Here is a 26,227-nt window from a genome sequence, read left to right as displayed (position 1 = left end):
CGTCTAGGACACCAACACAGTTGCAATGTGTATAGATAACATACATATAACGCTATGTTTTCAATTCGCCATCTGATTTAACCTCATTTGACAAAAAATCCACCCGATTTAACCTCAATTTCGCGCTAACACAACCGCGCATGGATTAGTCAATTCCCATTACTGACAAGGTATCTACAATTCGATTTCTTTAGCACCTCATGTTCCGATCCTACAAGAAGCCCCAAGGAAAATCTAAATACTGACGCCTTATTATTTTATGTCTAACCTAGGTGTGGGGTCCCTCGTTATCCCGGAACCTCTGACCCTTACGTACTCTATCGTACAAATAGAATGCCAATCCCGTCGATTTTTTATTCGGAAGGAACAACGATAACCAATATTGCAGTAACAATTACAACCAGAAAGCGACCATCATAGGATGGAATGTGTGCAAGCGAACGTCTTAGTCACAACCTTCGGCATTTTTGGTACATGTTGCGCGTCGTTCCAGCGAGATTTCCGGTTCAGTAGATAACCGGAGCATAGCATCGTACTTAAATTGCAGGTCCTCGATATGCGCATTTGTTCGTAGTTTAAAATTTTTCAGCAAGTGTACTAAAATAATTTTCAGGTTACACATGGCATAGCGGATACCTGTAGGTTTCGAGATGTTAAATATGTTCATGTAATATGTAAAATATTCACCTACCGATACAATTCCGTGTACCTCCACTGAACGCAAGAAACGCAAACGGATGACGTCCTTCCACACGTTCTGGGGAAAAATTTTCCGGATCAAACTTATCGGCATTCGGTCCCCAGACATCCTTTCGGCGATGTGCGTTGAAAATGCTAATGAGCAAAATGGTTCCTTTAGGCACTAGTACACCATACAGATTGACGTCCTTTATTGGTGTTCTCATTATGTTCGGAGCGATCGGAAAAAGTCGCAGAGTCTCCTTGATAACCATTTCCGTATACTGCAGCTGTTTTAGTGCTTCGTGACTGAAGATTGGATCGCCAGAGCCTGGGAAGACAGTCATTATTTCTCCGTACACTTTCTCCTGCAAGTCCGGATGCATAGCGAGCATCAGTGATATGTATCCCATCTCGTTACCGGTAGTATCGCTGCCCTGTGAAATCAGTGTTACTTACAATCACTGTACAAATAGGAACAGTTTTGAACGGTATCGTACCCCTGTAATCATCGTGTACAAGTTGTGAATGATTTCAATTTCCTCAAACTTTTTCCCGTTCTGAGGATCCAGCAGTTGGTCGATGAAAATCTGAGGTTTGCGGAATTCGTCCCTGTCGTTGCTATCGATTGTTTCCGTGGCTTTTCGAGCCCTGGCATCGCGCAAGATCTGCAGAAGATTTAGCACAAAGTAGTTGTGTCAATGTTTGAGAAACTTTTAAAATTTAGGAATTATAAGCGGAGATTTTGCTTTTTTGTAGTTCGATTTATGCTTTATTTTGTTTAATGTAAAAGAACAGGGTCGAATCAACAAAATTGGCAAACAGCTGCTCGGCAGTTCGACATTGGTTTTACCCTCTGTTCGACATTAACAAAACAAACCATATATTAATTTTCTACAATTTTATACCCACTTCTTATATTTTTGCTCGTTATCTCAGTTCAAAAATTTGGATTATTGAAGCCCATGGGACCTGGATGAGATCACGGCTGTAGACGAGGTGAGAGGTACTTACGAGCAACAGTACAACCTGAGCGGCGAGGGGCATATGAAGATCCGGTTAAAGAAGTGATACAGAGGAACTCAGACAGCGATGATTCCGCTAACCGGTAACCGCTACAGACAAGGCGCCGGTGGTAGGCAAAGTTATGGTTGGATGATCGAGATGCCCATTGAAAACCGCCACACGAGTTAATAAACAAGGCCGGGATAGATACAAGATATGCTGAAAATGCGGAGAGATGGGCCATTTTGCGAGAGACTGCACACAGAGACCGATGCCCAGCTTTTGCACTCCAGAGAACGGAATCGACCATCAGACGAGTGGCTTCCAATGCCCTGCCTACAAGAGAGCGATTGTAGGCCAACGATATTGGGGATAATCCAGATATACTTAAATCACGGTGACACCTCACAGTATCTGTTGTGGCAGTCTATGACAGAAACTCTATGTGACGTTTGATTGGAGAGCCATATCTAGTCCCACACGATAACGATAACTGGTTGACGGAAAGAATAGGAACAGCGGCGATAAATATCATGGGCAGATTCTTAATTCATAAAGTAGGAGACTGTTCATACGAAGGCTTCGTAATCGCCAAGGTGACTAGTTGAGCAATTAATTCCAATGATGCAGAAGTTAACCGAGAATTTAGTCAGTCAGTGGTAGCCAGTACTCATTGGTGGTGACTTCAACGCCTCGACTATGGAGTGTGGCAGTAAAGTAACCAATACAAGTGGGTGTATCCTGCAGGAAGCTCTAGCGAAATTAAACATACGATTGTGGAATGAAGGTTCCGCTAGCACACTTCGGAGAGATGGGAGGGATTCAGTCATCGACGTCACATTCTGTAGTCCTTTACTGATGGTGAACATGGACTGGAGAGTATGCAAAATCACCTGGCGATTCACTACCGTATCATCCAATGGAACCCTGCTGTAACACGGAGAAGGATGACAGGAGAGCGAGAGTGGAAGCCTTCACCAAAGATATCTTCGCTGAGGTACTTCGACCGAACAGCTGGACTGAAAATGTGGATGCGGCTGATCCAACAAGAAGGATTGTGACGGCTTGTAACGCCACAATGTCGCGAAAACGGCAGCCATGTAATAGAGGGCATCAAACTTACTGATGGAACGGCGGGCACAGAGACCAGTATCGGAGCCAGATAGAGAGGAGCACAATGCAGCGTTTCGGAAAGCTAGGGCCGCTTTAAGCGGGAGATCAGGCTTAGCAAGTCAGATTGCTACAAGAAGCTGTGCCGAGAAGTAGAAGTCAATCCCTGAGGCGACGCGTACGGGCTCGTGATGGCGAAAATGATGGTTTGTCGACGCTAGCCGAAATGCGCCCGAGTAAGCTGAATATAATCGTCGTGGAAGCACGATCCAATAGACCTTTCTCGTCCCACCTAACCCCCTTTTTTCTTATTTTTATTCCAAAGACTATACATTTTTAAGAATATTTCCGTTGAAATGAGGCTTTTTAGAGCTATCGTGATTTTTTAATGATTTTTTTAAATTTGAAAAATGCAAGAATGTTGAGTATTTTTTTCACCTTTGCAAGAATGGTGGGACTCAAAATGTGTGTTTGGGCAACACTGTTTTGTATATTTTTGCTTGAGTTCCTGGCAACGCGGCAAATGAAGTGGTGAGTCGCGGTACAAAGTTCATTGGTTATGTAAACAAACTAAAGTGAACCTCTCGGTGGAGAACACTTCATGATAATGTTTAACCTCATTTATTGACAGTTCAGAGAGATTGTTTACATGGTCTTGGAATTTTTGTTGATTCGATCATAGTATGAGAAACTTGGTTTGGTTCGCTGCCAAATGTTAACACTTTCCAAACAAGGTTAATGATCCCGAGAGTATAGTGAATGGCAGCTAATTCTGCAACGTAAATTGAAGCAGGATCATTGAGTTTGAATGAGGCAGCAAGATTGTCGTTGAAGATACCGAAGCCTGTGGACCCGTCGAGAATTGATCCGTCAGTGTAGAACATTTTGCCGCAGTCGACTTGATGGTATTTATTATAGAAAATATTTGGGACCACTTGTGGGCGAATGTGATCCGGGATTCCACAAATCTCTTCCTTCGTGGATGTGTCGAAAAATACAGTTGGAGCAGAAGTATCTACGTCCCATTTAAAAACTATCTATCTGGCCATGTACATAAACATAATGCAACAATGGATTATGAAGAGTTTTGATAATGATTTTATAACACTTATTATAAAATGATTATAAAAGATTATTGTAAGTGATTCCAAAAGGATTATAAAGGCAGTGAAATACGTACTCAATGAATTAAGGGGAGTGTCTGATGTAAACAATATGCGCAATCAAACTAAATAAAACAGTAAGTCAACCGATGGTCCAGCCTGCGCCGCACTCGTCTGTCGCTATGTCAATGGCAGTGACTTGGATTAAAGGCTAAAATGTCAGCTACGGCTGGTGGTGTTGCTGCAATCGGTTTGCCTTCGGCCACGTTGAAAACTCGGCTAACGGGAATATTCAGCGATTCCGATTCGAAGGAAGCAGCACCAGTAGCAGACTGCTTCGGTTCAGCAATACGCTCCGGTATCGGACGAAGCTAACACTCCGGCAGGACGAAGGTTTCAACGAGGGGCTCAGGCATAAGTAGCAGAGTCCTTGCACTTACTGCTTGTCGAGTGAACAATTCCGACGAAACCACTGCTGCTCTCGCCAAGTTTGATCACCGTAATAAGTGCGACGTCAGCGGTATAGTGCCAGGAATAGTGGAGAAGAGTGCCAGGACTGACTTTCCGAGAGCTACAAGATTAAATAGCAGGGCGTTTTTAAAGTGACCATAGTATGATGTAGAGGCTTTAGGCAGATGTTTAATTCAGCAGAATAAGATAGCAAAATTACCCAAAAGAGCTGGCTGCCGAAATGAATCCACACACATCATCACCTACAGAGGCAAGCAATATTGGAAGGCAGTGAAATTCCTCACAATGAATTGATCTCGTTAGATGAAATTCCAGGAAGTACAATTTTCATAGCATAATTTAGTCGACCGAAATTGTAGTCCTCAGTCGAGAGAGAGAGACTGATAGAGTAGCAGCAGCTAGGAATTTTCTTTCGAAAGCTAGCAGCGGTTTCGCGTATCCTGCGCTAAGTAGAGAGCGTTAAGACAGATCTCCGAAGCATGTCAAGTGCTATCAGATGAGAAAAAACGTCGCATCTATGACCCGTACGACAAGGACGGTCTGCTGACCAACGGTTCCGTCCGGTACCACCATTACACACAGCACCGGCGACAAATATATATTCACAACATACTAATTACTTATCCTTCCGAAAAAGTAAATAAATTGACTATGCAATTTAGCATTCGCTGCCTAGTTATTTCCTGCCAATTTGAACAAGACAGCAGTTGCAGATAGCTTCATTGCGGTGCCAAAATGATGGCAACTCGGGATATAATATAAATTTACATATAATTTCTCCTCCCTGATATTCTTCCAGAATGAATAATGCTCTGCATTCTTATCACTACTATCAAATCCTTCTTACTCCTTATCGTCAGTGCCGAGCACTGTTTTGCATTTGCCGGCTAAATCAACGACAATGCGATAATCGACGATACTTTTGCTGTAATGGAACTTGAACACGAATAATAAATAATGGTTCCATTCGAAAGCGATAACCTTGTTGTCCTCATGTTTGCAGCTAACATACGCTGGAAGGCATTCTAACCAATGGAAACGTTCTTCGGTATGGGTATTGAACGATCAAAATCATTTCAACAACTTATCATCGACCGACGACCTATAAAGTTCAGGTAAACTTCACCACCTAAAAATGAATAATCAATCGGATCATCTTGTTAGGACTTAATCCACGAGCAAACAAACAAATGTGTACAAATCCTTATCCATCATCCAGAAAGCAATCGTTTTGTAGCCCAATGCTTGATCTTGCAATTCAGCATATGCCACCGGGTTTTACATCCAGCGCCGATTGGTCAATGTATGAACCAGGTTCCCATTGTTCCAATCAACCTCTCCAACCTCTTGAGTTAATATTCTTTCAAAGAGCATCGAAAGTATTCAAGTAATGTAAATTTTAAAAGTCCATGTAAACAAGTCGTAGGTAAACAAGCAAACTAAACTGTCAGAAAAGTGAGGTTATACATTTTCATACAATTCTCTATGTTTTTGACAGGTATATATATGAATCATTTCAGCATCAGTGATGCCAGGTCTATTTAAACAATAGCCTGCAGTAAAATCTACAAAAATCTTCAATAAATTTGACATAGAAATGTAGTATGTACATATTTTAAATGATCAAAAATGTTGAAGGCTGGTGTATAAATTGGCTGGCATAGACTTTGTTCTGCTAAATATTTGTAATCTGCAAAAGATCAGCAGTGAAAATGCAATATCTGCAGATTTTCTAATATATATGCAGATCTGGCATCCTTTTGGTATTCCCCACAGGAAATTCATCCAAATGGTGTAAAAATACGGGGAAACAAGGCAAGATAGGTATTCAGAATATGGGGTTAAATGAGCAGCTTACACTATTTTTGATTTTTTCAATAGTTAGAGGTACCAGATCATCGCGGCAATAGGTAGTAACGAATTGGGGATAAAAAAGGAAGCATCCCATCATATAAAATTTTTTGACGAGAAAGGTCTATTACCTGACCACTGACACCTTACGGCGAAGAAGTAGAAGTAAACACGGACGATCGATAGGTGACTAACGATGAGTTTGCAGAAGCATAGAAGCGACGGAAATCAAAGGAATTCTCCGATCCGGATGGAATACCAAACGTGGTCCTGAAAGCTGCGATCCTGGCATACCGGGACATGTTTAGGATGGTGCTACAAAAATGTATAGATGAGGGCAATTTCCCGAAATGTGGTATAGAAGCTGGTGTTTCTGCCAAACCCATAGAAGCCACCGGGTGATCTGACCTCGTATGGGCCTATATGTTTGCGGGATACACTCGAAAGAACTATCTTTAACAGGCTGACGGAATGCACGAAGAGGACTATCCACGAAGCAGTTCGAATTCCGCAGAGGAGCATCGACAGTGGATGCAATTTGAACAGTGCTCGAGAGTGCCGAGAACGAGGTTTGACTCGTTTATCGAACGGTAACTTGGCTTGGTTGCACATCATACAGGGTTTACAAACCTCCACATCACTAGTAAATCGCTCACATTCATCGATTCCATCTACCACTTTCATTTCGGAAACAAGCAAACCAGCACTTCCAATGTGGCCAAATCTACGATGCCACAACGGCAACTTGTTTTCCGATTCGCAACTCATAACAGAAGATAATTTCTTCACATAAATGTTTAATTCATACAAACAACCATTCCGATCTGCGGTACATACAACTTTTCCGCACAACAACTTCGTCATAAGCGCGCTATCCTCTCCGAAAACAACTTCAACATCACCAGCAAAATGGCTAACCAGCGACTCACCTGACATTGCAACATTAACTGTTGTCGGCACATCCAGCCTTCGAATATTCACTGGACAACTTCTGGCACTCACCATGTGCTCAGAAGCATCACTGTCTAATACCCATTGGAATCCACTACAACTACTGTACATAGCTTCATGCTGCACATCGACAGTAAAAGCAACTTCAGCACTGTGTGCACCAGAGCTGTTCTTCTTTGTTTTCTTGCGTTCATCAGCAGCACGATCCTTTCATTTATTTTCCGGGCAATCTACACGCTTGTGTCCCGGTTTTCCGCAGCCGTGTCACTTGTAAGGGAATTTTCCGCTCTTTCCGGCAAAAGCTGCATCCAGTTCCGACACTTTAACACTTCAGCTATACTGGCACTTTACGTCTTCACTGCAGGGATGCCAACGGTACCGATAAACTACATTTTTTCGGTATATTTCCATTTGTACAAGCCGTACAGCCCGCTACAGCGACGCATCACTACAGCTCTTGCCAGAACGGTAGCCAAACCGAGTACAATGTCCCGTACACAGGAGAATACATTTTTGTTTTGCTGCTGTACTCGGACTGCTCGGTGAGAGTGTGGCGTAGTAAAGTTTGTTCTCTCGCTTTGTACATTTTTCTCTGCATAGTCAAAGGGAGAGGCCCGCACACGAAAGCGTTGATGCCGGCCGTGGCGTAAATGAGCCGCATTCATTGTCGTCATTTTTGAATAAAAGTATTAAAAAGATTGAAAATATTAAAAAATGTAAAATAAGGAAAGAGAAGCTGTACCGCTCGCGCCTGGTGGCTGTACTGGGGACAGTAGTTTTTTGTTATGTTACTGCTTTGCACACAGGCAGCCGTACAGCGCTGGGCGTCCTGCACTAGTGAATGACAGCAGCATCGAGAGGGAAATGAGAATGTAGGCAGAAAAATTACAGCCGCAGAAAAGGTAGGCATTTTGCATCCTTGCTTCACTGAGTAACCTCGATTTCCAGCCCCCTGCTAGCCAGCCATTTTGTCCTAGCCAACATCCGCCTTTGTTAAAATCAAAACAACCCAATGCTATTGCACGGGCGACGTGGGCCTAGATGCAGCTAGGTCCATCATATGTTGACTACTGTCAAAGTCCGTATATCTCCATAGCGGATGATAGGAGTGACACCCTCCTGTCGATTTCACAAAGCGTCTCCAGCACAGTAATTAGCTGTTCATATGACCTCGGCATTGACTGAAACAAGAAAAGCACTACCACATCGAACTTAATTCCAGCCGATTCCAACTCCCGAATATTTTTCTCGAATGTCAGAATGTGCTCCTCCGTCGAACGAGAGTCAGTATACTTGCTTCCAGTCAGCTGCTTGAGCAAGGAGAACACTCCGGATACACCTTTCTGCTCAAATGTAACCGAGGCTGAGTGAGCGGTATGATAGTTGAGAGAGAGAGAGAGGGAGAGAGAGGGAGAGAGAGAGGGAGAGAGAGAGGGAGATGGTGAGTGCACGATCAGAAACATTTCTTGAGCGTTTTTTCAAAACGTCATATCTGCAATGAGTTACTCTCTTTGTTTACTTTCTCTTTCGATTTTTACGCCGTCACTATAACACTTTTCACTTATTTTACAGTACAGATCGAAAGACGGTGGTTTTAACTAGCATATTATGCAAAGAGCTGAGGGATAAATGTTAAAGTGACCGAATTATTAACAGAAGAGAAAGTAAACAAAGAGAGTAACCCATTGCAGATATGACGTTTTGAAAAAACGCTCAAGATTGCTCATATGCATATGAAAGGCAGTCCTTCTATACAGGGTGTTTGGTTCATGGTTAAGTATCTCTCGGGGGGTGATAGACTGCCGTATTTGGAGAAAAAGATTGTTCTACACACACCATCAAATCTCAACCGTTACAGAGTTATTGAACTTTTAGTGTAAAAAACTTATTTGCTTTAAAATACCTCTAACTTTAAAAGTATACAGTGTATTTTAAATGTTTTAGTTCCATTCGAAAGGTGAGAAAATTTCGCATTGAGCGATGCCCTCACATGTTTCAGCTAATGAGTTTAAGTAGCCTTTTCAAAGTAATTTATTGAAAATTAAACAATTTTAAACAATTTTTCGTTCATTTCTTGAAAATCCTAATAGTTAACCTCATCATTTTAATAATTCAGATTGTTAGTCTTGATGAGCTGCTTAGTTCGTTCTTTGACATGATACACTTACCTTTTCTTATTTTCATGATTTTGGGTTATTCAACTTGGATATTTTTATCTTATTTTCACTAGTACCAACTCTAATTGAAAAATTATGGCACTTATTGTACTTTTTTTCTTTTTATTCGAAAGCCAGGAAAATTTTACAGTGAAAAATGTATTAATACCTTTCAGTTAAGTGAATTTAGTATTCTTTTAAAAGTAAATTAGTTTAAAGGTAGTGCTATTATTAGCATTTTCGTTAATTTTCTTAAAATAGTAAATAATAAACATCACCATTATTATCATGGAAATAATGCATCTCAGCAAGTTCTACAGTTCTTTCTTTGACTCCATTCAATTATCTCTTTTGGTTTCGACGCAAAATCGTTTTTATCACATCGTTTCATATGCAAAAATAACGACTTCGAACCCACTACATTTGTGGCGAGCTCATGCTGTGTTAACTATTAAATAGCAGCAAAATGAAAAGAGATATAGACAAAGTGTCTAATAAAAAGTTATAGAGAACATTAAGGGGCATCAAATGAACAATAGTAACGATAAATTTTGTTGATAAATAATTAGAATAACTAAAAAACTCTCCAAAGAACACAAATTTTGAGTTATTTCGTTAGTAAAAAATCATTTAGTACACTTAACTAAAAGATATTTGTACATACACTGATAGGACATTTTCTCAGTTTTCCAATGAAATCTTGTAAATTACGATATAAAGCATATTTTTTAAATTAGAGTCTTTTAAGCACTTGCAAGTCGGTTACAGGAAAAGTATAGTAATGAAATTACAGAGAAATGAGAAGAGATAGAAATATGACGTCCAAGAACAAATTATGAATCGTCTTAAAACCCAACTTTTGGATAATGGATATTGCTATAATCATACTTCATTATTTCGAGAAAATTAGCAAAAACCTCCTCAAAAACACTAACTTTTAAATACTTTACAGCTAAAAGGTAATTAAAACTAATTAACTAAAAGATATGAAAACACCATACAATAGGAAATTTTCTCACCTTTTGAATGGAACTGAAACATTTAAAATACGAAGTATATTTTTAAAGTTAGAGGTCTTTTAAGACAAATAAGTTTTTTACACAAAAAGTTAAATAACTCTGTAACGGTTGAGATTTGATGGTGTGTGTAGAACAATTTTTTTCTCCAAATATGGCAGTCTATCACCCCCCGAGAGATTCTTAACCATGAACCAAACACCCTGTATATGATATGCTTAATCATGCCTTCACATTGGCGTGCGCAAGGGGGGGGGGGGGCTAGAGGGGTCTATAGCCCCTTCTCTGATGCTCGGGAATTTTTAAAAACTATAATGAGTATTATTATAATGTTGAGAACATATGAGAAACATGTCAAACTAACTGGCATATCTCATTTTGTTTAAGAAAGCCATGTTATCTTAGTTGGCACAAGTTCGTTGAAATTGGGAATTTCTATTGATAACAAGATAAGGAGAAGGGCGAGAGGAAGCGGTAACTGAAGCAAATATTCCGTTATCGACTTGAAAATACAAGACTTGCTAATCAATTTCATTTTTTGCTTTGACTAAAAATTATAAACTTTTTATTGCAAATGAATAATGCAGTCAGTAAAGGCATATATGGCCATTCCAGGAGGTATTACATGGAAAGCGAGAACAAGGTTAACTTTAAGCTTTTTCTAAAACTGAACAGTAATATAATCTTAGAAAAACATTTGGAACTAAATAGATGTTATTTATTTGGATAACAACTTATTCTACACACCAAAAAATTCTGAATTTTATTGTTGACGTAATTGTAAACATGACACAATTCAACAAACCGTAATTTACGAAATGACGGAACATTGCTGTGTTCCGTTTAATTCTACATGAAACATATACTTTACATGCGCAATGACATAAAATTACACTTCCCACCATTCAGAACAAACGCTCTATGTGGAGTAAAATTACATGATTTACAAAATTAAACGTCATGTAAAATTCAAATCAAACGTAAAACTAAGTCATTTTTGATGCTCGTATATGTCATGGTCAGGAGACGTAAATTTACACTATTTTTTCTAGGTGTATACTTCTATCGTTTTCTTCATTTTAAATGAGGTTTTATTAGCAAAAATTACTAAGTAGGAAAAGGTATAAAAAATTTGTTATGAAAAGATTTGGAATATACAGATAGGAAAGCTGTCGGTTCTCATGGTAAAGAGGGATGACTTTGCTGTTGCCGTGAAACATGGAAGATTTGAGCAATTCGTGGTAACTCTGCCTAAGCACGACTCCTACCAGAAGAAAATAAAAAAATAGTCTGGAAGATTTTAAGCCTTTTCCTACCAAAGTAAATATTGAAGTTTTAAAGCGCGCTACAAGTGTAATCTTAGTTTAATAGTGTATATTAAAAAAAATTGGTTTAAATTTCTTATTTCTTGGAAAGCATGAGATATATAATTCCGCCTTTAGGATAAAAAGTTTTGGGTAACGATCGTCAAGAGATAGCCTGATCACAACGTAGTAGCAAGTCATAGTTGGAACCTGTGTACATTTTTCGCGACATGTCAAGCCACCCGTACATTCACGCTATGCTGAAAATGTCTCATGTCTCAAACAGGTTAGCTTCCAAGCCTCGATGGTTGGTCTCGTGACATGTCATGGAATTTAAATGCGTCATCGGTCTTGAGACTGGTCATGAGGATAATTTACCTGTCGCGCGTAAGGCGATACCAGTCACAAAGTTTACGAACCTGTACAAAGATGAACATTTTGTTATGGTTTGCTTGTTTGACCTGTATCTTATTCTTGATCGTTTAAGTACCGTGCAGTGGGAGCTAAACGGAATGGTAGACGCTATATAAATTCAATTATTTTGAACTTTTTCAACTTTTTGATAATAAATGTAGCGAGTTACGAGGAGTTAAAAATCAATAGTTTTAGACATATTAAACGCACACTGGGAAGTAAATGCGTCAAAATCGCAAATTTTTTCATCTTTTCACAGATAAATATTGTTCGTTATTGCAAGCTACGAGGAGTTGAAAATCAATTGTTTTAGACATTTTAAACGCACACTGGGAAGTAAATGCGTCAAAATCGAAAAATTTTCGACTTTTCACAGATCAATATTGTTTGTTATTGCGAGTTACGAGGATTTGAAAATCAATAGTTTTAGACATTTTAAACGCACACTGGGAAGTAAATGCGTCAAAATTGAAAAATTTTCATCTCTTCACAGATAAATATGGTTTGTTATTGCGAGTTAAGAGGTGTTGAAAAGCAATAGTTTTAGACATTTTAAACGCACATTGGGAAGTAAATGCGTCAAAATCGAAAAATTTTCATATTTTCACAGATAAATATTGTTTGTTATTGCGAGTTACGAGGATTTGAAAATCAATAATTTTAGATATTTCAACTTTTCACATTACTGCGAGTTACGAGGATTTTAAAATCAATAGTTTAGGACATTTTAAACGCACACTGGGAAATAAATGCGTCAAAATCGATTTTTTTTTCAACTTTCCACAGATAAATATTGCTTGTTATTGCGAGTTACGAGGATTTGAAAATCAATAGTTTTAGACATTTTAAACGCACACTTGAAAGTAAATGCGTCATATTGGAAAAAAATCCACTTTCACACAAAATTATTATTTGTTATTGCTAGTTACGTGAAGTTGAAAAACGATAGTTTTGGACTTTTTAGACACACATTAGTAAGTAAATGCGTCAAAATGGAAATTTTTTCAAATTTTCGCTATTTTTTTTTTGTTTTTCGAGTTACAGTAAGATTCCGTTTTGGCACTTTCCGTTTTTGGCATGCTCCCATTTTGGCACACTCCGATTTTGGCAACAAATGGGTTCCGTTTTTGTCAACATTCTTATTGTACATAATAAATCTTTTAAAAATGTACAATAGATATTTTTTGTATCAATTGACATTGCATTTGACTTTATTTCCAAACATGGGAGTCATATTAATCCTCAAAAGCCCAAATCATTTTTTTTAAATTTTGTTAAAATTGTCTTATAGTTTCAATACTTTACTGTGATAATTTTGTGATGTTTTTCGCAATGTTGTTTTAAAAAAGCGTTATGCATTTAAAGGTTAAGGTGAAGGTATGCGGAAGCCACGTTGCTAGGCACCGACTAGCTTGTTTACATTAGGAAAAACTGAAATCTGAAGTGAAAATTCAAACGCACAAATGAGAGCTTCCGAACATTTTCCTTTGGTCATCTGCACATTGGCAGAAAATTTGAAGTTTTGTTACTAAACGATTAAAGTTTCGCGAGTGTTTTTGCAGTGGTGTGTGAAAAAAGTGCATTTGAAAAAGTGCAATGAAAACGAGAAGTGTTTCGAAAAGAAACCCCAAGTGAAGAGAGGCGATATTTTCGCACAAAATAGGAGCTACAGATGGCATTCCGTCAAAAACTCGGATTGATTGTACAGGAAAATATTCTAGCTTCCTTAAGTAGCAGTTTCGTGGCACACCAGCAAGGTTAGTGTGTTGAAAAACGTATTTTTATATTTGCTCATGTCAGATACATGGTTAGGCAGAGGAGAGGGGTGTGTGTGGAGCAGCAGCTATGTTGTGGCTCGCATGTATAATGTCCTTAACTATGTTTTACACCATATGTGTCATATTTAATGATAACAATAAGTATAGAAATGTATTGTTTATGTATAATACAAGTGGTAGCAGTGTAACTAGTGTTAGACGGAATCAATTTTTATAGTCGAATGCAGATGAATGCGCTACACCGCATAATACAACGTCACTACAAAACTTGGCACTAAATTTGCAATACATATCGAAAGCCCGTAATTAGGAATACAAAACTGATAGCTCCCAAATAGTTTACGATGTCTTTTTGAGAATGCATTTTCAGATATAGTGCACTTTATATTCGTAAATGTTGAATTTGCAAACCTCCTTAGGTGCCAAAATTTTCTGGTAAAAAGAAATAATAAATTGACACCAAACATGAATTCAGCGACGTAAAATTACCCCAATGTGAAGTTTTTATCAAATTCGGATCCCTTTTGAGGTGTTGACCGTGATCACTGTGCGAAGACTGAATTTGATAAACATATGAATAAAATTGAATTTTCTTATTTTTCCTTTCATCTAATTCCATTTCACACATGGTTAAAGATCCTTGAAACATTTTTGAAGTCGTAAATTGAAAATCCATACTTTAAAAATAAGGTTCAATTTTTGGCACGGTTCCGGTTTTGGCAACAGCAAAAAATAAATTGTTGCCAAAAACGGAATCCTACTGTACTAGGATATGAAAATCACTAGTTTTGAACATTTTAAACGCACATGGGGAAGTAAATGCGTCAAAATCGCAAAATTCATTTTTTACAGATGAATGTTGCTTGTTTTTCCGAGTTATTAGGACCTGAAAATCAAAAGTTTTGAACATTTGAAATGCACAACGGGAAGTAATTTCGACAAAATGGAAATTTAAAAATGCGTTTAAAATTAGAGGTGTGCCCAGCGCCGCCGCGCCGAGCCCCTCCAACGGCTGCAGGTAAAAACAGTAAACAACTCGTAATAACAAACAATGTTTATCTGCGAAAAGTTGAAAATTTTTCGATTTTGACGCATTTACTTCCCAGTGTGCGTTTAAAATGTCTAAAACTATTGATTTTCAACACCTCTAAACCGCAATAACAAACAATATTTGTGAAATGTTGAAAGAAATACAATTATCTCATTTTCTATATTTCCAATTATCCGCCAAAGTACGTTATCCAATATTTTACCCATTTTCAATACCGGTTCATTGTCGACATGTCACATAACAAGCAAACCTGTTTTTCTATTGTCGCGACCGTTCGCAAACGAACATACATGTCACAGTTCAGTAAATGTACAGCCGCTTGACAAACCAGTTTTGTTTTGAAACATGTACAAATTTTATGACATGTCACGGGGAAAATGTATCGTGTCATAGTACACGCGCTAGTGTCACATGTCGCAAGAATCCGCAACTTGGGGACCATTCATAAATTATGTAACGCTTTTAGGGGGGGGGGAGGGGGTACAACAAGTTGTGACATGTTGTGACATAGGGGGGAGGGGAGTTAGCTAGATCGTTACGTAACATGTTTTCCCCGAAGAAAAAAAAATTTTTCTGGGAATTTGTTACCTAACAGGGGAGGGGGGGATGAAGAAATTTGTGACAATTTGTTACATGGGGGGAGGGGGGAGTCAATTTTTGCGTTACGTAATTTATGAATGGTCCCTTGTACCTGTCACGAGCAAACATGCGACCAGTCACCAGATGACTGGTCATAACCATGACATTTTCCAGTTATGTAGTAGCAAGTTCATAAGGAGATCAGTTCAGCAGTCACATGACTATCGGATAACACACGAGGAAACTGGTTCGATATGGAGTGCCAACGAGTGACAGATGAGAAAAATTAGATTAGGAGCGCACTGCAGTGGTTAACGAAAAGAAATTGATTTCTTTCCCAACTATGTTTTCTAAATGTATTTTGGACCACTAACAAACCCCGAAGTGTTTTTGAATGTTTTCTTACAGATTTTTTTTTTTTTTCTACTTAACCCTCTAGTGCCCAAATTTTTGTTTGGCTTGAAAAAACTTTTGTATGTGGGTTTCGTGATGAGAAAAACGAAAATAATGTTGATAATTCATGTAAGCAATGGATTTTTCATTAAAGCCTTAAAATAAGTAGGCCGCCTAGAGGCGATGTTGGACACCTGGGCGAATAAAAAACAAAAACTTTTTTCTTCTAGTTTCTTCAACAAGCGAATTCAGATGGTTTATATTTTGGACTCCATCAGAACGCAAATTACCCAAGCTAAGGAGTATTTCTCTAGTGTTTTGGTTGTTTAATTATTGACTTCTAATTTATAGTAGGGGAGATCAGTGTCTGCCGGCGATGGTTTGACTTATCATGTTTTATTTTTTAATTTAAGAAGATCGTGTAAAAGAAAATTTTAGAGATTCTTCAGGTGAAATTCCGAAGTAAACAAACAAAAAAGAACAAATTTTGTTTGTGATTACGTATATTGCATATACGGCCACGGAAAGTTCTTTTCGCGCGCTATCGAAAAATCTAGTCATTCGTGGAATAGCTTTGAACTGGCTCTAAATAACAAAAATGCTGAAATTTAAAAACTTCATCTAGGGTAATGAGCCTATTTTCGCCCTAACCACGTGAAGCCGGTGGTTAGAGCAGCGTTAGCCATCTTTCTTCAACGCATTAGAAAGCAAAGATACTGGTGCCAATGCATACGCATTGCATCACTTATATTCCGAGTAATTAATGAAATGGTGAGGCACCCTCCTTAATACGACTAAAATGGGCTCTTCACGCTTATATGCTCAAAAACTTAACGCTTAACGTGAACGAAACAGAATGTAATGCAATATAAGGACATGAGAGAATGTATTACACAGTACTTGAAGTGCTTATAAACAGCGCCATATGTCTAATACGAAAAGAGAAAAAATATTCCGCCAACTTACTCCAGACTCCCCTAAATATAATTAAATGATAAGGACATCCATATTCTAACAGCAGCATTCACCCAAAGATTTTAAAACATGCTTCTTTTCAGCTAAAAAATGCACATAAAGCTAGTTTTGGTACGATAAGTAATCACAAAAGACTGATTTTTTTTTCACCCAGGTGCCCAACACCGCCTTTAGGCGTGCAGAAGGTTTTACCAAAAACGCTAAACTTCCGAATTATTCCACTAAACCAATTCACATCTACAGTAAAATGCTACTAACATGCTACTCAAAAATATTTTTTTAGTTGCCAAAATTTCCAAAAATAGTTAAAATTTGTTTAAGGAAGATTACCACTAAACACAAAATAGTTTTTTTTCCACATTTTCATCGAATTTTCAACTTTGAGCTTCAACAGAAAGCTACGATTATTCAAACAATGTGTGTGTATGAAAGATGTGAGCGTTGGGAAGAAATACTAATGCGGATGACAACATACAATCATGTTTCAGTAGTTTTATTTAAATTTTTATAGAGACCGCCTAGAGGCGGTGTTGGGAACTAGAGGGTTAATTACCGATTTTCTCAGATGTTTTCGTTTGTCATCAATTTTCTTATAAATTTATTAAAGATTGACCCAATTTTTTTTAAAATTGAAAAAGTAATTTTATGTGAAAATCTAGGTCAGAATTCACATACCTAAAATGGATATCATAAAATAAAGCTAAACAAATTTTAAAGTAAAATAAAAATTATTTTTTAAACTTAGTGACAAAAATATATAATTGGGCCATAATCCATTACCAAATCCTGACGAAATAGAAAGAGATATAATAAAATATATTTCGTAAATATTTTGATTTGATTACTCAAATTATTTTTTTTTTTATCTCACAATAAATTTTGTATGGCTTTTTCCACCTTTTGAGCTCAGTTCATAGTACTTTTTTATTGATTTTGTTTATGTTTGCTTTTTATTCAGTTGGAAAACTTTTCATTGAAACATTCTTTAGTTTTGGATGTTCAAGAAAAATTTAATTGGTATTCAAACAACGTTCATAGCTGGCGACCTATTAAAATTGAAATAGCTCGTATGGTGAGATCTACTCTGATTTTTCAACAAAATTTTCTAAATTCTAAAAATTCAGAAAAAAAATTCAAGTTAGAAAAATTTGAAACTCTAAGAATGTAGAATCGTTATGAGTGCTCTTTCCGGTATAGTGCTCTTTATGATCGGTTCTGGAAATTTTGGACTGCAATTTGCTTTCAATGAGCAAAGATGGAAAAAAGAGAGTTATTTCTGCACAAAAGAAATGGAAACCCGAGTATGATGATAAACAATGACCAAACATTTATAGGTGCAGTACAAACAGATTTCATGTAATGTTTGTCAGCTGTCCTAAAGGTGCCATTGTGTCGTCGTTTTCTTGAAATATAGGGCTATCAAGCAATCGAGCTGCTCGTAAAGTAAAACGTTATGGTCAAAATCGCGGGTCAGAAAGATGTATGATCAGGATCTGAACAAATTCAAAAAAATGCTTCTGAAAGGGTAATAAAAAATTGACTTTAAACAGCTTCCGGAGCAGAAACTTTATGTTTCCAAAGATCACTTGTTTCCAAGAAGTATAAAATTGTTGTTGCAAGTTTGCCGGAAAAAGTGTATAATCTGGCAGTAAATTTGCAGTTATCGCCACAAAACTCCGATTTGCATCTAGACCTGTGCGCCGCCGGTAATTTTTAACGTACGCCGACGCCGAACGGTAGATCGGCGGCGCGCCGCCGATGCATTTTTCCCGCGCCGACAATTCGCGAACTCTAAAATTGTTGACTCATAATTTTATCCACAAATCTAAGAACATTGTCCTTGGGCCGAATATACGACGTTAACTGATTGATGATTTATCACATCTTGATCATTATTTGGTATTACTGGTCGTCAATTGGATTACAAAATTAAAATAATCTTGATATTTTCTCGAAAACCATTACACGACACTCGTTATATAATTCAAAGATCCATTCTTGCTTCGTCAACTGGTTATGATTGTGAGCATATAAGTTTCAATTCACCATTCGTGTGCGTGAAATGGTCCACAAATTAAAAAAAAACTTCCACTTTCAAGATATATGTGCCTGAAATTTACGATTATGTGCCTGATCCTAATCTTTGCACGTAATCAATTTCACTGGAACGCAGTGTATTATTCATTGATTTTTCAACCGATTCTTAATTCCTAATATGCTACACACGATTCACCAGTCGAGTTCGTGAAACTGTTCATGATGTAATTCATGAAGTAATTAATTTTCCACATAATCTTATTATACTTACGTAATCAATTACAAGGAACTCAGACTATCATTCATGGATCGCTCTGCTTTTTGGTTTTGAAATTTCTATGTGAGCTATTGTGTACAACTGCTAGCAACCAGTCTCATAGGCACGAGCATTAGATACAAAGACATGACTAGGACCTGTAACCCTATTATTCCTTTGTTAAAATTCAGAGAAATGTTCGGAATTAAATGAAACTGAGCAAAATACATTACCTAGCCACAATTCATGTCCGTGAAACAATTTAGAAAACTATAAGACACGTGACCCTGTGTAAAAAAATCCAACGGTAAGCTCAAGACTAAAATATCACGATAACACGACGAGAATTTACGAAAATCGTTGCACGTCGTTCAATTCTTGACTGTTTTAGTCAATAAAGTTGATACAAATCAATATTTCATCGAGTTATGAATTAGAATCATAAAAATATTAAACATATTCAGACACAACCACCTACTAAACATTTCAGTATAATGTCTTTTTTTTACGTGAACTAGTTTTGTGAAAACACAACATTTATTTTCAATACGAGGTTTATTTATAAATGATTGAATCGTCACCTATTTAAAAAAAAAATTTCCCGAAGAATAGTTGAGCAAAGTGATCTTGAATTTTCGCGACGCTGGTGCACAGATGTGGCGATGCAGAGGGTAAGATGTCTAGTCTCATAAATGATTCATCGTGTGATCTAGCCCCACTCAAGAAAGATTTTCAGTGTCAGTTGCACCGGCCCGGTATCACAGACAAATAAGACGTAACACGAGATGAATTTTCATCACTCGTAGAAAAAACGGTCGATTTCAATTACAAATCGGTGGCGTTAGTGAGATTTTGACACAGAGCTAATTGCGTTACTTAGTTTCCGCACTCACCCGAAAACGTTACGGTCTTTTTAATCTCATGCAAACCAAAACAAACAATATGGGCAGGAAATGTGAAATTCATTCTTGTCGAAGTGTCCAAGGTGGGAGTTGTTCACAACCATTTCTTAAGTTACAACACGATGCCGATCGGTGAGTAAGCACATAACAGGACGTTAGTAATTTAATTCGGTGTATCGAATGTATGCAATGGATTAGAATTCGTTGGTCCCCGGAACTGCTGGAGAAATTGGCGGGGTGCAGGTGCTACAAAAACTAGAGAACGCTCAGACCATTTTCAATCAGACTTGTTTAGTGATCAGTTTCAACCTAACAGGAGCTAACACGTCAAGTCGTGGAATGATTATGATTGATAGTAACTGTATATTTAGGTTTTGTCAGGGTGTAGATCTGTATTATTCCAGCAAATCGAGCATACTTTGCACTCAAGATAGAAGCAGACCGTACGTTGTTAGAAAATGTAGTGCCAGAGAATCGTATCGCCAATGATAAGGAATTGGCGATTTTGTACTTACAAGAAGTAAAAGTAAACACCAGCCTGGAAAATGAAGTAATGTGTCTACCTTGAAAGGTGTCCTTACACGATCATTAAAAGTGACATTTCTGCGCAGTAATGCCAATAATAACGCCTCGTGTTAGGGTTCCTGTTATCTGCGGGATTCTAAAAGAGCGACGGTAAACAACCCAGGGACAACTTGACAGATAGTGCTTGTTGCATATATGCACCACCGATTTGGTGGTGGCGCTAGTATGCCTTCTCTGTATGAGTACCACGAACAACGAAACGAAAAAGTTTCAAGAGAAAAGCGTGTTTCGTTACGTATGTTATGAACGCCGTCAATGCAGCTAGAACAACATTTAGAAAAAGCTTATTCCAAAATGTTAATAAAGAAAACTATTATTAGAGAATAAATTTATCCCTAACTGAAAACCGTCAGCAAAGTTACATAAATCTTATTATATATTTAGCTGGAAGTCGTTGTTTTTAACAACCGGCTCTCTTCCCTCCTAAACATGTTTTGGTTTTCTTGTTGTGTGAAGTTTGAAACCGTTAAATCATTGGTGCTTTTTATCTCGAGAAATGTAAATGAAAAACATTTTGGCCAATGAAAGTACATCACCACCATTCGTTTTGAATAGAATTTGTGTTTTATAAGAATTCTAGCAGCAAAAAGAAATGGTAGAAATGGTAGAAATGCTTAAATTGATTATTTTCCACAGATATGGAAAATAATAAATGGGATGCGCCTTTTTCAAATTTCGCTCCATTCGAGCCGCCATGACATCACCAAATCACCCCAAAATTTGCTTATGAATTCAATATATGGAAGCTGTCAATTGTCCCCGGGCTTACGGTAAAGATGACTAAATAGAAACAAATAACAATGAAACGACAACAACAATTAATTTCCTCAAACAAAACAAAAAATGTTTTACCGTTGCTTAATTTCCCAAATATAGAACAATAAATAATTATTATGGGTTATTGAAATACAGTCGTTACTCTGCATTCTTCAAATTTGTCCATTGCAATCATTATTTCATGCGAGGTCGTAGTATGCGACATCGCCAATTTTTCTATTTCGTTCTTCAAATTTTACAACTGCAAAAATAGTTCCACCTTTCATTTATTATCTTGCATTTGGCAAGCAGGGTGGTCACTATTGGAGCATCAGTTGAAAAAAAAAATTGATATGGTTGCGAGAATTACATTTTGTGCAATGTGTTCAACAGATGTCGCTAGTACATCGTGGGCGATGATTTTTTAGATTTTCTTCAAACTGTAACGTTTGTTTGTATGTGCTGTGAAGTTTGTTACAATAGCAACCGAAAATTTGGGAAAGGAATTGTACTGTTAAGAATTTTTTTTTAGTTACCTAGGCGTCAATATTCGTCACGCCGACACACGCCGGCGCGCCGCCGCCGATAGGGTCCAACGGCGTGACGCCGCCAACGCCGCCGCCGCCGGCCAAAAATGTCGCTTACGCCGCCGCCGATTAAAAATTCATCGGCGCACACCTCTATTTGCATCACAACCTACAATATGAACCTAGTTATACATATATGATTGTCTTAAAATCGTCTAGTGCTAAATTTGTTCTCTCCGGGGCCCTCCCAAGTTTTTGCGAGATTTGGCGAGCAGCCACTACAGTAAGAATGCGCAATAGGAGTACCGGGATAATAATGTCAACGCCATTGAGAATTGGAACTCCCTAAAGTGCCCGAAATTCCACCCAATCCAAATCGACACACTCTATAAATATATAAAATGGAAACATTGCTAAGGATGCTATTTCAATGACCAGATACTGGAAAAAAGCAGCCAGATGTGTTGAAATTAAAAACAGGTATCAAGCCTAAAGTTCAAATTTTCATTCGAGACTAATAAAAACCACAAAAACCCACAATGCACAGTGGTCATAAATATGTGTAATGCAAATATCGTTACTAAACTTTATTTCTTAAGAAAATTTTGGGTCGCTGAATCCGAATTTCAAATTAAAAAATTGGTTGTATCAACTTAACAGTGTGATATGGCATTTCTTATTACATCACTAATCGTTCATATTCAATTATCATTATTTTTTGCTCAAACATTTTTTAGAGACTCAAATAGTACATGTTTTGATGTGCTTGCAAAAAAAAACATGATTTTTCATTGAAAATTCTCGAAACTGCAGCTTTTGTGCTTGAACATCAATATTTTGATATCGTTTCCAGTGAGCATGATATCTCGTGAACCAAATCACAGACCAATTCTTCAATTTTGGAATGTTGTTCGTGATTATAATAGCAAGCTCAAACAAAATTCAAATTAATTGTGAATGTTTCCCAATTTTTTTTAAGAATGCGGTGTTTTGACCACCATAAAAATAAAGTTTTTCGCATGAATAAAAATACCCTCATTATGAAAATTTTAAAACAGAGCAACAGTTCCTGACTTCAAATTTATTTGTGAATTGAAACTACGGATATGGTATGAATCGCAACGGGTTTTCTCAAAAAATCCGTATTCGAGAACATCGTTGTGATACGAAGTAGAGTGAGCCGTACATCGAATATTCCATACCGACATGTGTTTCAAAAAGTAGCGTCCAATAAATTAATATAACTCAAGTTGTAATGATCCGATCGAAAAAAAAATTGTGAAAATAATAACTAAGCTATATAATTTCAAGATCTGCAGTGATATTAAATAATATAATTTTAAAATGTGAAATTTTTTCGTCTTGTATTAACTCGTCAAACATATTTCTGACTAACAATCAATTATCAATATTATTTAACTTATCGGTAAATAACGAACTACCGAACAGAGTTCATCTATATACTAAAAAATCAGTCCATTATTTGCAAAATTAAGTTTGAAACAATAAAACTTGTATCCATAATCATACAATCGTGAGTTAAAATCACCCTTTTGCAGATTTTTTTGTATTATTATACTATGGAGGGAACACTGTGCAATGCATCTTTGAACTAAAATAAATACGCATTATTCATCTTCTAATAACGTTTTATGCTAAAGCATACTTCCAATTGAAAGCGTTAAATTGGCTTTGTTTATTGCAGGAGCAGGATACATAAGGCAAATCTTTAAAAAAATATTTAAAAAAAATCCAGTCAACTCATACAAAATCACAACTTTAAATATTCGTAAAAAAATTCCATTCATCAATAGTTTACGAGAGTTATGTGGGACTGAAAAATTGTAAATTTTATTAACTTCAAAAAATCATATTGCAAAAAACGTGAGAATTGTATTGCATCAAAGACTACGAGAAATTTTTTTCGAGGAAGTTAAAAATGTTTAATGTTAATTTTTAAGCCTACTTAAAATGGAATGATAATAAGATACAGAAATACTTTGGTCACTTTTTTGCGAAACCAGTTTCTACATTTAAGAAATAAATGAAACAACGTGAATTTCAATAACAAAATAGAATAACTGTTTAACAATCGAAGCTTTACCAGAAATCTAACTGATAATGAAGGCTTAACATAACTGAATGTTTTTAAGCCGTCAGACCCCCCCCCCCTAATAAAAAGGCTGCGCACGCCTATGAGGCCTTGTATTGGCATTCTAGGTCGGTATAGACGTTGAATCAGGTCAAGGCACTATTGACTTTTCGGTACCTTTTCCACCCCCAGAATTGCACCAATGGCTCGTAATAGTTATTTTTTTAAACCTTGCAATCTATCTTTCGTCGATATCAATGCAATAACATAAAATAGCAACGGTTTCTCCGAATCTTCTCTGCCAAATGATCAACGGTTTACTCACCTCGTTTCCGTAATAGTATGCCTCCTCTCGAGCCCGCTGTTCAGCCCTATAATCCTGAGTAAGCCGGTAGACACACTCCAAATGCACAGACACACTCAGTACTCTTTTGGCCACCAAATGAATAACCCTACCGATTTCAAATTTTAGCAGGTACAGGAAGCAGAATTCATATACAAACTCTTACTTGTCAATCAATTCAGTCAATATAACCGCCCCTTTCTGACGACTAAGATCACCCCCAATCGTGGTTGCACAAACCATCTCCAGGGCACACTGTAACATAAAAGGTGTCATTTGAACCGTTTTGTGGTTCATCAATCGCTTGATTAGATCCTGGGCGCACGTGTCGAAAATCGGAATAAATCCGTTTATAATCTTCTGATTGAAGGTAGAATTCAGCGTCTTGCGTTGTCCTTTCCAAATGTCATCTGAGGATGAGCTCGAATAAATTAAACTATATTACAGTCCCTTTCTTCTCTCAATTCCTAACTTACGGCGAGCAGAAAACAATCCGTAATCCAACTTAAAGAAATCATAAAGGTAGGGTTTTTCCAAGCAATCCGGATGGGTAAGAATCTGTTGTGCCATGCTTGGGTCATTGGTGCAAATTATCGGTACGAATCCAAGCCACATTTTGAAAAACTTGGCGGGGTGGCTCAAGGCTTTGCTGATTTTTAAAAACCTCTTCTCAGAACTTTGACCGAGGTATAGCAATCCGTTACCGATGATTGGATAGCAAGGTTCAACAGTCGGTAGGTCCTGAGCGAAGGAAATTTTTCGTCGGATCTTAACATATTGCAGCACACTCGCTATCAGAACCACCAATAGCAACACTTCAATCATTATCAACTAGAACCACGGTTTGCACCAATTGTCCGTAAGCAGCCGGAGAAATCACTTTTATTACTGTGTCGACACTCAACTAGCTAGGATTATTTATTGCTTCACCTACCAGGCACGTGGACGTTGGGAATATTTCGTTCAATAATTAGCTGACGTACGTGATGTTCGATTGTTAATTGCCAACAGATCAATCCCAAATCAATCGTTTTTCACTGGTTTTATTTTTTCTGGGAAAATGTTCATTAGGTCGTAGATAGCAGCGAGAGATTTTCTCTGTTTACTTTCTTTTCTGTAAATAACTCGACCATGTTAACATTTACCCCCCGCTCTTCGTGTAATATGCAAGTAGAAACCCGTGTCTTTCGTTATGTCTCGCACCGCACTATAAAAAATGACGCCATAATAAGCGAAAGAAAATGTAAGCTTATAGAGGCTCTCATTTTTACTAACGACCTTATGAACATTTTGCCCATTTATAGTTATTTATTTCGTAAGGGAGAGTTTACTCGGCTGTTCAGGCAGATAAATTTTAACGAACACTACTTTTTGTAGCGTCCAAACGTTTCGACTGGTTGGTTCCGATTTTCTTCGGTTCAACTTATTTATAATGTTCTTGTTGACTGGAACCTACGATCGAAACGTTTGGACGTTACAAAAAGTTACAATGTTCGCAAAATTTATCTGATTGAGCAGCCGAACAAACTATTTCTTTTTTTTTTTATTTCGATTATAGAGGTTTTAACCTTAAGGTCATTCGCCTCTTCGGGTTAGAAAAATCTCTTATGAAATTTTTTAACCCTATGTGCGGGGTCGGGAAGCGAACCCAGGTGCGCTGCGTACAAGGCAATCGATTTACCAACTACGCTACGCCCACCCCCATAAACTATTTCGTCAGGCGTAGACTTATTTACGAAGAGGCCAATTGACTTAAATAGTCGTGGGTCTTGTTCAGGTTCCGTTCTTATTGATCTTATTGATTCATGAAAGGTAGGAAACGTTTATCATGCACTCTTTCACGTAAATTTCCTGGTTGAAGGTCTCGGTTGCAATGAAAAAGTTACCTTTCAAA

The 26,227-nt window shown here is 37.5% G+C and overlaps 1 protein-coding gene across 1 annotated transcript; it reads right to left on the bottom strand.

The window, feature by feature from the left end:
• Positions 1 to 445: 445 nt before the first annotated feature.
• LOC131680746 (cytochrome P450 4c21-like) lies at positions 446 to 25,158 on the bottom strand. The gene is made up of 6 exons (XM_058961454.1): positions 24,810 to 25,158; positions 24,500 to 24,743; positions 24,316 to 24,442; positions 1,179 to 1,346; positions 692 to 1,115; positions 446 to 636 (listed from the first exon to the last, which is right to left on the bottom strand). The coding sequence occupies exons 1-6, from the start codon at positions 25,156 to 25,158 to the stop codon at positions 446 to 448; spliced, it is 1,503 nt and encodes a 500-aa protein (XP_058817437.1).
• Between the last annotated feature and the right edge of the window lie 1,069 nt (positions 25,159 to 26,227).

This window comes from Topomyia yanbarensis, chromosome 2, assembly GCF_030247195.1.
Source record: "Topomyia yanbarensis strain Yona2022 chromosome 2, ASM3024719v1, whole genome shotgun sequence".
Lineage (NCBI taxonomy): Eukaryota > Metazoa > Arthropoda > Insecta > Diptera > Culicidae > Topomyia > Topomyia yanbarensis.
This window is presented reverse-complemented; position numbering and strand designations above follow the sequence as displayed.

What these genes read in the sequence shown, in the direction of transcription:
- LOC131680746 (XM_058961454.1), bottom strand. Translation starts at nt 25,158, where the DNA reads ATGATTGAAGTGTTGCTATTGGTGGTTCTGATAGCGAGTGTGCTGCAA. An exon ending in CGGATTGTTTTCTGCTCGCC is followed by an intron (nt 24,744 to 24,809) that starts GTAAGTTAGGAA and finishes GCTCATCCTCAG; the next exon opens with ATGACATTTGGAAAGGACAA. An exon ending in AGGTACACGGAATTGTATCG is followed by an intron (nt 637 to 691) that starts GTAGGTGAATAT and finishes CGAAACCTACAG; the next exon opens with GTATCCGCTATGCCATGTGT.